At 48.9% G+C, this 11,934-nt stretch overlaps 1 protein-coding gene across 1 annotated transcript in view; it reads right to left on the reverse strand.

Moving 5' to 3' along the window:
* Positions 1-7,534, reverse strand: part of MAN1A1 (mannosidase alpha class 1A member 1) — a gene marked incomplete at its 5' end in the record, with an annotated part of 134,595 nt that extends 127,061 nt beyond the window's left edge. The window contains one exon of the mRNA XM_084285202.1: positions 6,941-7,534. Coding sequence (XP_084141328.1) covers positions 6,941-7,534 — 594 coding nt within the window. The remainder of the gene's footprint in view (positions 1-6,940) is intronic.
* Between the last annotated feature and the right edge of the window lie 4,400 nt (positions 7,535-11,934).

Below are 11,934 nucleotides of genomic sequence, written 5' to 3' on the forward strand. Positions count from 1 at the left end.
AGTCACAAGTGCCTACAAAATGCAGTTAATTGCAAGAAGTGCTGTCTTCTGTCTGTCCATGATTCTCTTTTCATAGATCTGTGCTTTAATTAACATCCAAGGAAGCTATCAAAGCCTGACTGTCTACTACCCTTAGAATTTTTTTTCTGCTTGAATGAGATAGACATTTTTCAGCCTTAATAGTCGATTTTAATAAACAGGTGGAGTTTTTCTGCTTCATTTTGCCCACAGCACAGAATTACAGCCTTAAGCAATTGTACTCACCAACATTATGATTTACTTCATTTCTCTATGCTAAATGGCTGCCATAGGTTTTCTGTACTAATGTAAAATACAAAATTATCACCAGGAGAATATAACTTCTGCCAAAATGCAGGAGACATTCCATTTTAAGCTTTACCTCACCCCTTTTCATCACCTTATTTAGCTTTCATAAAAGGAGTCCTGTGCATCTGGAATTCAGGTTTTGCCTTTGCATAAAACGTGCACATGGTTTTCAGTTAAAGAATTAATCATGTGGTTGATTTTTTTTTTGAAAGCCAGATGTTTTCCACTGCATGTTTAAAGCCTTTTCATTTTCCCAGAATTCTAAGAATCCACTCTAAGGATACATAGAACAACCAGTAAGCTTTGTTAAATTTACCTGCTGAGAACGTAGACCAAGGCTGAACAGGAAAGCTTAATATTCCTCTTGGTTAGTTGACATAAAGCATGTATGGGTAAGGCTGAAAAACATGAACTGCCCATGGAGACACACCCTACCCTGGTCAAGTGTGCACACTGTCATGCACCAGAATACCCCTCTATCTCATAACTGATAAAAAAGCAGCCAAAAAGGACTCACCTGAAACAACATCCCCTAAAAAGACCTTAAGGGATCCCAACAGAAAGGATGTTAATTTGGCAAAGGCATACCTTACTTCACGTCTTGTAAACAAAAAGATGCCTCTACAGCCTCCACTTTGTTCCCCACCTCTTCCCAGTTTCAAACTCATTGCCTTAGCAGTGGTCCACTGCTTTTCTCCTCCATGCTCAGACCACTGATAGGCCATTTCAGCTCCCTATCCCCTCCAGCAACAAACTCAACAAATGCGTGGGTAGATTTCTGCCTGGTTGGCAGGTCCAACTAGCTCTGCACAGGGTGTGAAGAAATTGCTGAAGAGTCACTGAATCATGCCCTCAGTGATTCAGATGAAGCTTCTCTTTGTCTACAGTGAGTCCAAAGAACGGACCCAAAGATGATAATCAAGGAGCTGGAGCACCTCTCTTATGAAGAGGGGATGAGGGAGTTTTGGTTGTTCAGCCTGGAGAAGATACAGCTCCAGGGAGACCTTACAACGGCCTTACAGTGCCTAAAGGGGGCCTAAAGGAAAGCTGGGGAGGGACTCATTTTCAGGGAGTGTAGTGATAAAACAAGGGGTAGTGGTTTTAAACTAAGATAGAGGAGATTTAGATTAGATATAAGGAAAAAATTCATTACTGTGATGGTGGTGAGGCACTGGTTGCTCAGAAAAGCTGTGGATGCCCCATCCCTGGAGGTGTTCAAGGCCAGGCTGGATAGGGCTTTGGGAAGCCTGGTCTGGTGGGAGGTGTCCCTGCCTATGGCAGGGGTTGGGACTGGATGGTCTTTAAGGTCCCTTCCAACCCAAGCCATTCTGTGATCTTGTAGTGTCATTACATCCCTAAGTAAACTGCTTAGCTTACCATTTCGTGATGTTATATGCCCTAAAATAATCCCTGCCCCTTCACAAGAGCAAAGATCTCCCAACAAACCCAGTGAGAATACCCTTAACTTAGGGAGTAAGACACCTACACACCGTATTGGACTCCCTGCATTTAGGTAGTCAACTCACCTCCTCAGTGTCTTTTATAAAACCATTACAAAAAAAACAAAAAGCAATATTTGTTAGTAAGGAAGGCACTGTAAAACGTGGAAAAAACTAACAGATATAAAACTACTGAAATATTAAAGGTAAGTAAATAAATTAATTTTAAACTCCTTTGAGAAACTGAATGACAGCTGCAAGATGTCAGCATTAAGGTCAAAATTTAAGAAAGCTTCTTTAGAAATACATTGCATCATCGGCATGTTGCCAGAAATCACCACCTTGCTTACTCACTATATGCCAAGGCCCCTTGCTCATAACTGCATCTTGTTCTTAAGGAACTGTACCATCAGGAAATGTGGCTTTTTGTGTTCGAAACCCAAACCATTCCACACTCGAACAGCACTAGTTTACTTCTTCCCCACCCACGCCCTAGGAAGGCCCCCACAACCTTCTTTTCCTAGTACAAGCACCTGGAATTTCAGCCTGCAGGACTTAGAGGGCTCAGTAATTACTGCTCTTGTATTTCTTTTCCTTTTTTCTGTTCTGAGAAAAGAGGTCGAGAGGCAACACCCTACTGAAGTGCAGCACTTCCGCCTGCTACAGGAGGTTGAACCTCTGCTCTGCAAATGTCACGTTACAGATTCACATTTAACAGAGAAGCCAGTCCCTTAAGATAACTGAAAGGAGAAGTTTCATACCTCCTTCATCCACCTAGCACTGTTCCCTTACCACAGCCCAAGCTGCCATTGAGTGGACCCTTCCCTGATTGCCTTCAACTCAGCAACATGGCATAAAACTTATCCACCTTTTTTTGCTCTGTCACTTTTCTACCAGCTTAGTGAGCTGAAGCTGTTTTCAGAGGGCTCCAGAGGAGTCAGTGCAAAGGAGACAAGGGGAGAAGGCAGGCATGAATAAGCAGCAAGAAGGGATTTCCCCTCTTCTTTTGACAGCCAGAAGTATTAGTGAACTCTCCTTGCCTCACAGAAGTCAATAAAAAGCAAAAACCTCTCAAAACATTCACCAGCCCCCCAGAGCAACAGCAGAACAGCAGCCAGCAAGAAAGCTGCAAGTGTGCAGGAGGGAGCACGGGGCTGAGCACCCCTCGTCAGCAGCAAGATACTCCCTGGCATTTCACCACCAGTCCTCCTTGTTACTGGAGAGTTACAAGTTACAATTATACCCAAGTGCTGCTATGACAAGTGCATATTAGACCTCTGATTATTTCCATGCTCAAAAGTATCCTTTCCTCCAGATATTTCTGAACTTCCTTGCAATGCCGCTGAGACTTCTTGCCTAATATGATGAAGCTACCACAAAATTAATATTTACGACTTAGGAAGCTCCAGAATCACACTGTCAACACAACTTTAAAGGAGTTCTTTCTATAAAGACAGCATGAAGTAATCTCCAGCTGCCGAGTCTGTTTTGCTGCCTTGTGACAACATCTAGCACAAAGGACTGATGCTCAGGAATGACCATAGGCCCAGTGAATAAAACTCCCCTCTTCAGCACTTCTACTCAATGACTGCAACAGCTGAGAGCTGTGCAAGCATTGGGAATACTGTGAGGAACAGATAGCATAACCATGGATTACAGACATCAGGCCCCAGTTTTCCAAGAAGGCTTTTACCCTGAACACATGTCTGAACAGCACCATACAATAATGTGTGCAGGCTCCAAGCTAGCTGTCTTGTGCAGGAACAGCACAGCTGCATTAGTATGATGCGCTACCAACACCAATAGCTTGCTGCTCAGCAGGATTAATTAGCCCTAATATGATTATATCGCTTCTAGTACCTGAGCAAGCTCACTCATTGTTTTCTATTCCTTTTCTCTGAAATAAAAGAGTTCAGTTTGTTATTATCCTAATGCCTAAATAATTCAATTGTCTTTTTTCTTCTGAAAAGCAAGGAAAAAGACTTAAAAAAGATTCAAAGTCAGATTTCCCCAATTGATACAGTGCATCTCCTGCCTTCATAGTCTGTCTCCACTACTTGTCCTCTGCTAAACACTGCTTTTGTTCACATCAAGCTGCTGCTGTCCCAAACTGATGTTGCACCTGCAAGTCTTTGATGTTATTCTCCCTGTTATTTCTGATCTCCAGGCACAACCAACAGGACAATAGCACAGATTGCAAAAATTTCTGCTTGTTTGAATGGAAGTCATCACCACCTTCCACTCCCCTTTCCTTACAGATGGGGAACAGGTATCACAGGAAGGACTTGCTCAAAGGAGGGGCCACCTCTCAGATCAGAAGTGGAGAAGCAAGAACAAACCACAACCTCCTCACTTGCAACCCAGGGCTCCTATCGTGACACCAAAAGAGAAACCAGAGTGGGGCGTAACATGTACCCAGACCCTGCTCTGAGTCATGGAGACACCACAACATCAGTGAAACTGTGTGAAGAACGCAAGTGCCAGCAAAACACAACTTCACTGATAGCCTCAAAAGCAGCCGGGCCTCCATGCTCAAGCCTTCCCAAAACACAGCCTGACAAAGATGCGCAGCGCAGGCAACGTCAGGTCAGCCAGTAGAAGACGCAGCAGTCACAAGTGACTGACAGAGGTTTTACAACAGGAAGTATTGGGCAAACCCTGCTGCAGGCAGCACCGCCAGACCCTCTTCCAATGTCTGCCTGCAGTTCATCATCAGAAGGGGAACATGAGGGGCATCGCAGCACACAGCAGGGTCTCAGGCCCAGGCCCCATGCCATAGGGGCAGTCCTGCAGGCAGGCAGGCCTCGCAGGTGCAACTCCACGGGGTGGCTGCCACATGCGGACACTGAGGACAGCAGGGTTGTTCTCTCTGAGCAGAAGGCAGCAACAAAACAAGATCTCTACTTCTGCTTTGTTTTTCTTTAACGAGACCTTTGCTCACTCGATAAGCTAGTAGAAACTTTTATGTTTTTCTAGCTCTCCGTCATACCGTGTTTGTTTCAATACTAAATAAAGCTCATGAATCTTTATATTCCCACCTCTTTCAAGTTTCACTTTTTGTTTTTTAAATGTGCCACAGAAAAAGAAAAAAAAAGGTTGAAGTTTCTATAACAAAACTTTGTTAAGAAATGCTACACGCTCCCTTTCAGCTCTCTCCGCCCTCACCTTTACATTGCCCTGTTGACAATGCAGAGCTCTTTGAGGACGGAAACACGGGGAAGCACAGCCTTACTCATTCACATTCATTTCTTACAAAGTAGCCTGCTTCCTTCTGCCAGAAGCATCCTCATAACTAGTTTCAAGTTTTGAGTCCTAACTCTACGACATACATCATGCCATGGCAGGTGTAAATTCCAGGCTCAAAAGGGTGTGAAGGCAGAAAGATTTGTCCAGTTTACACCTCCAGCAGGCAACAACCAGGCACAAGGAGAGGAGCTTTAACGGGTAGGTTCCACCCTTTCTGTGCACATACAGTGCAGTAGGTAGTGCACCCTTCTGAAAGTTACAATTTAAAACAATTTCTAAGAAGCCCGCTGACCAGAATTCCAGCTTAACAGTAAAGCATGTACACAAAAAGGTGAACAAGACAGGGAAAAGAGCAACCTTAAGTCCAACATATGAAACAAGTTAACAGAAAATAGGAAACGCTGTTCTAAGGCCAGGAAAAAAAAAAAGTATTCTTCAAAGAAAGAAAAATCAGATAGGTCAAGGTACTGCAGAAACGCAAAAGCAATTGAGTAAACAACACGATAAGTTCACACACTGGATCGGGAGGAAAGAAAACTCCCAGAAACAACACACAATGTTAAGGAATGATACTGAGATAAAAAGGAAAAATAAAGATCTGGAAACTAAATGCAGTCTCTCTGTCATCATTTCCTACGCTTACAATTGCCAAACATCTGGTCCGGGGGGTTATTGTACTGTCGGTGGTTCCCGGGTAGAAGCGGAGGAGAAAGAAGAGCGATAGGATGGAAAGAGAGAAAGAAAAGGAAGAGGTCCCAGGGCACATATGTATGCGTGTGCACACTTACATCTAACATGCACAAGGGTGCAAGTGTGTGCACGCTTACACACTTGCGTACAAATAGAATAGAAGATCGCTGGGCTTGTTGGCATGGTGCTAGACCAGCAAAACAAGAAGTATACTCAAGTTTTATCTTCCTCCTCCTGCTTATTTACTTGTTGCACTCCTCTGTACTACAGACTGTCATACATCAGGTCTGAAGCTTCATTATGCTACTCTCAAATACTCGTACATGGCAATTCAAGATAACCAGAAACACAGTTTGTTGGTATTTCTAATTGTTCTGGATGCCTCAGGGAGGCTGAGAGGCTGCAAGCAGTGAGAACACCGTCTCTGCACACTTCAAGATGTGATCTGTACTGTGCATTCGTGAGAGCTTCCCTCTTCTGAACACCTTTGTGTCGGCATCTACTGCTTATGACTGGTGCACAGTTTGCTAAAATAGTTAAACTGATGCTAGGACTTCAGAGCACGGCACACAATTTGAGATTTGTGAGAGCTTATTATTTGGTGCTCCGCGTGATGCCAATGCCGATTTTCCAGCCCGCTCTGTGCAAACATGCAATAAAAATAAATCAGCCTAAACAGGGCTAACGATGTTTCACGGAAACACTCCGTGCTTGGGAGGCTCGTTCCCATCCCCGCAGAAGGGGCAACACACGCTACTTATTAATTTACGAACTAATCCCCGCGGGCAGCAGGAATTTTCAACTCGATAAATACGGGCTGCCAGCAACGACAGGAAGTTGAACGGCAAGAAGAATTAATAAAGAAAGAAAGAAACGAGCCTCGTTGTGCCGCGGGGGACCCCAGCGAGCCCTGCTCACGGCAGGCACGGCCGGGAGAGCCCCGCCACTGCCCCGGGAGGCACGGGCAAAGCCCGGCGAGCTCCGCGGAGCCGTGCGAAGGCGTCGCGGGGCCGGGAGCTGCCAGCTCCTGCCGGGGGGACCCGGCGGCTGCGAGGAGGAGGAGAAGGAGAAGGAGGAAGGGAGGAGGAGGATGCGGAGCCGGCACGCAGCTCCGGCCGGGGCATCCCGCAGCGGGGCGAAGCGGGGGCGCTCCCCGGGCTCCCCACCGCCGCCGGCGACCTGTTGCCGTGCTCGGGGCCGCCCCGGGCCGGTCCCCGGGAGCGGCGGCTGCCACCCACCTCTTTGATCTTGGCCCTCCGCTGGCGCACGGCGGGGTCGGCGGGCTCCTGCCCCGCGGCGCCCACGGGCGGGCGGAAAGGGCGCTGGGGCAGCCCGGAGGCGGCCGGCTCCTTCCTGCCGCGGGCGTCCTGCGCGACTTTCTCCTTGTCCCGGCGGATGTCCCCGCGGATCTCCTCGGGCAGCTTCTGCAGCGTCTCCTTGGCCTCCCGCAGAGCCCGCTCGTGGTCGGCGCGGATCCGCGCCAGGCTGCCCCTGCCCGCCGCCGCCGGGCCCCCCCCGGGCTGCGGCGGGGCTCGGGGCTGCCCGCCGGGCGGCGGCGGCGGCGGCTGCAGGGCGGCCGAGTGGAAGAAGACGCCGCTGAGCAGCTTGGAGGAGTCGGGCAGGAAGAAGATGGCCCCGAAGCAGAGGGTGATGAAGGCGCTGAACACCAGCAGCAGCACGAACTTCTCCGTCAGGCGGAACGCGCCGGGGCCCGCCGCCTTCCGGACCCCGCCGCCCGCTCCGCCGCCGCCGCCGCCGCCTCCCGCGGGGCCGCCCAGCGCCCCCGGCCCCGCCGCGCTACCGAACAGCGGCAGCAGGCTGGCGGCGGGCATGGCCCCCGCGCCGCCTCAGCGCGCCCCGCTCCGCTCCTCTCCTCTCCGCTCCTCTCCGCTCCGCACCGCCCCGCTCCGCTCCTCTCCTCTCCGCTCCTCTCCGCTCCGCACCGCTCCGCTCCTCTCCTCTCCGCCGGCGGAAAGTTTCCCCGGGCGGCCGCGGCGCGAACTTCCCGCCCCGCTCAGCCCCTGCCCCTGCCCCTGCCTCTCGCTCGCTCCCTCCCCGGGCCCGCCGGCGGCGCTCGGCGTCTGCGGGGCGGGCGCCGTCCGTCAGCCCCGGCCCATGCTGCCGGGACGGCGCCGCCGCGGGTGCCGCTCCCCGCTCCGCCCGCGCCCGACTGCCGGGCGGCGGGGGGGCGGGGCCAGGCGGGGCGGGGCCGCCGGCCGGCCAATGGCGGCGGGGGCGGGGCGAGGAGGGGCGGGGCGTGGCGGAGGGGGGCGGGGCTCCGCGGCCACCGCCCCGCGGCTGGCGGTGGGGCGCGGGGGCGCGCCGGGGGGGACGCGCGGGGGCGCGCTCGGGGGTGGCCGGGAGAGGGGCAGCGTTTGGCAGCGCGAAGTGTTTTGGGGCCCTGCCCGGGCAGTGCAGCAGCGGAGGTGCTGTGGTGCCGCCTCCGGACAGGCAGGGCACGGGGTCGGAGGTGTGCTGCTCCCTGAAGGGGCTTTGGAAAAAGGGCGAATAACACGCAGCGGCAGGGGGAAGGCTGGGCTTTGACCCAGGGCAGGGAGAAGGCATCGCACGGGCTGCAAAGGCACGGCTGGAAAAGGGCTGGGCGCGGGCCTCGCTCCGCTCCCAGCAGAGTTTAAGGGGAGGTTCACCGCTGGCTTAACGGGAATAAAGGCAGGCTGCGTCCCAAAACCCCGCTCTTTAGAAGTTAGAGCCTGAGATAGATTAATTGGAAACAGGCTTAGGAGAGCCAGTTACATGCAAACGTTGGACCGAGTCCTGCAAAACTCCCTCCAGTCTACGAGCAAACGCTTCTGTTAAACTTCAGGATTACATCTGAAACGGAAGGATCAGCAGCCTACAATTTGCATACACCAAAATCAATCATTTCCTTTATTTTTTTTCCTTTAGTTTTTGCTCTGATTTTCCTCTAAATCCTTCTTCTTTTTTTTTTTTTTTTTTTTTTTTCCTCTCCTGGGTTGCGTATCCCCACAGCTAGATACGAAGGTCTTGCTTAAACGCTTGTGATTTTGACATGCCTTTCCCAGAAATGTGTAACGCTGCCTGGAGAGCTGTGCCAAGATCAAACTGCTTCGGATTGAAGAGTTCAGCCTGCTTGGAAAAAGGGATAAGAATCTGTGCCTTTTTTTTGTTGTTGCGTTGCTTTAAAGGAACGTTTCAGGTGGCAAACATGGAGTTTAGCTACTGAAAGGCAGTTGACTAATGAAAAAGCTTCCTAAATGGTGAAATACCACTCAGCTCCAGCGAGCATATTCTGTTTCAATCGCTGCATATGTGGGCGTACAATATTTTTCACAGATTGCCCGCAAAACTCATCACTACTTATATGATAATATTTGGGGGCTGAATTTACTGCTGGCTGGAATAAGTGCCTTTCTTCAGCCCTCTGAAGTAATTCCTTAGGTTGCCACGTTGCCACAGCAATACAGGAGCAGATACAGGAGTTGAAAATCCCATCACCCAGGTTCTGCTCCTGTGTCTCAGCTGCCTAAAGGGAAGCCCTCTGAACTCACCAGCCTGCTGTGTTTTTGGTGCCTGAGGTAAGTGCCAGGGGTTAAGTGTAAATGAATGCCAGGAGGTTCATCGCCACCCTCATTGTTCTCTTTGGGACATCCTCCTGTTTTCCTGAGCGCGTGGGAAGCAACAAGCATTTTCAATGCAAAGGCAGAACCTGTTAACTGCTCCAGCCTCTGCGATGAGATGATCTTTCGAAGGACAACAATAACCTCCTCCTCAGAACAGAAGCCGAAATTCTGTATGCAGAGCTTTCCTGTTGTGAACACCTGATGTTACAAACAGTTACGAGCAGAGTCATGTGGGAGCCATTCAGTGGGACCGGTCATGCATGGAAAGCTACTGGCACACAAAGCTGTTCACAAGATGAGGGCAATGGAGACTGTGAGGAAAAAAAAAAGCCTCAGCCCAATAGTGCCTTACAAGTCCCTTTTCTTAAGTCAATAATTTACTTTAGGCCCAAGACAGAACCATATAAGATATTGCAAAGAATATGAACATACAGGGAGTATTTGAGGAAAAAAAAATCAAATATGAGTAGAAGAATCAAGACTTGTACATGCTCAGTTTTGTCTGTCTCTATCTGACAGAAAATGCAGCTGTAAAGTTAAGCACCATTGATAGGTCACCACGTCAAATAGTGTCAAATAATCCAAGTGAAGCATGAACAAATGAATCCTAGTGTTTGCAATAATCTCCTGAGGATGGCAGTGGAAAGCCTGCCCGCTTGCACCAGGACTTGCAGTGGAGGAGCTCCTTGCAACATAGCTCTGTCAGCACATCCACCTAGAGGGAACTCCAAGCTGAGCTGGCTGACACTTCTCACCCCCTCCTTTTTTATTTTTTTGTCCTAAATGAGCTGCATTACTTCCTGGATGACATCAGCTAAATGGGGAAAGAAAAAAAAACAAGTCTTCAGGCAGTTGTTTTGCTATGCTGAGTAAGGTTGGGTCCTATCCAGTGGTTATGCCAACAAAATGCTGGTCTGCAGAGTAAAATGCCTCTGCTCTAGGTTCAGCTGCAGGATTAGGAATCATTTCCCAGCTATTGTGCACAAATCAGGCACTAATAGAAAGGTAGAACTGATACATGAGAGGCAATGAGAGAGAGGTTTGCGTAAGCAAGGAACAAGGCACTTTTCTATAATAAATGTTCTGAATGGGCAAATTTGGTGCATATTAACTGAAAGACATGGAAAAAATGTGTCAACTGTTTCTTTTCCTATATATATACATATATTAACCAGCTGCACTTATTTCACCCTGGTTGTAGCCTTACATCTTGCCTAGTGACAGAGAATTAGCCTGCATGTTCTAACAGATATGTGGGACAGATAAGGGGGCCATTAACAGCTGGCCCATCTTACATCACATTCAGCTGAGACTGATTCAGCCCTTTACACCGCGAGTTTGTGCCAGTGCCCCTGCCTTACAAGGGCTTCACAGTACGATGTTCTGGTGCTGACCACTTTTATTCATTACTTGACAGCTTCCTTTTGAAACACAGTACTTTCATCCAGATCTTCAGAGACACATTTAACAAGCTTGCCTTTGGGAATGCAATTCATAAACCCAAGTTAGATGTTCTTTCTAGAGTAAGTAGCATGACGAAGACATAGAGGTCCCAGGGCTCACAAGCAGGCTTCGTAACACCCAGAGTGTTGCTTGGAAAGAGGCTTTGGCCATTTGAAGACTACATGAGTATGAAATACTCTCTGTCTCTCCGATTTTGGCACTTGGCTGCAGTTCTGAGTTCAGTATGTGAGGAAAGTGTGACTCACAGCTGCAAAAACTTTGCTTGGTCTTCAGTGCTTTAAGGGACTGTCTTATGCTTTACTTTCAGAGCTCAGAAGGAAATAATGACCATTTATTTAGGAGCCCTGTGGTTAGAGCATTTGCTCAGGAAGTTGTAGAGCTGTGTTCAACACACTTTTGTAGTCTCAGGTGATTCAAATTCACCTCTTCTGTCTTGCTGTAGTGTGTCCTAGAGAAGGTACACTTTTCCTACTCTTTCTTTTGAAGTTGTGCTGCAACTCAGAGAGGAGTGCAGGACTCTGACAGCAAAGAGGAGAGGAGTTTTCCTCAAGGAGCATTGCTCAACAGCCCTGAAGTGAGAGCGCTTGACTCCCAGAGAAGCCTACAGCCAGGGTACTGGCACTAATCTGGGAGGTGGGAGGTGCCAGCTTTTTGTCTTCACGATGAGCTTAGTGTTGAAGACTGGTCTCCTATTTGAGGATGCAAAGTAGAAGAAAGGAAGTGAGATTGTGTGACAGCCTTTCTCAAACGTTTTCTCTAAACACAAGAGATGAATGTGGCTAATACCCCACACTTTATCCAAGCTTTGGCTAATATCCAATTTATTTTTATATATTTTTTTAATATAAATACTATATGTAGAAATGTATCAGGAGTATATCAGGAATGTGAAGCTCTAAGCTTGCAGAATTCATTGCTCCACTCCTTCCACCCTTTTCTGCCATGGCTGATGAATGGTATGTTAGGTCTCTTTCCTACCAGTATCTTTGGAATTACCCTTTATAACTCCTTCCATCTTCACCTGAGGGAAGGGATCATTCATTTCTCATAATGAAGGCTCTCTAATGCACACAGCTGGCAGTGCTTATTCAGAGGGTTCACTAAAAGTGTCCAGCTAACACACAGCTAAGGGCAGAAAGGCTCTGCCCTTTCTCTCTTCCCCATGA

Source organism: Netta rufina, assembly GCF_964035555.1.
Source record: "Netta rufina genome assembly, chromosome: 3".
NCBI lineage: Eukaryota > Metazoa > Chordata > Aves > Anseriformes > Anatidae > Netta > Netta rufina.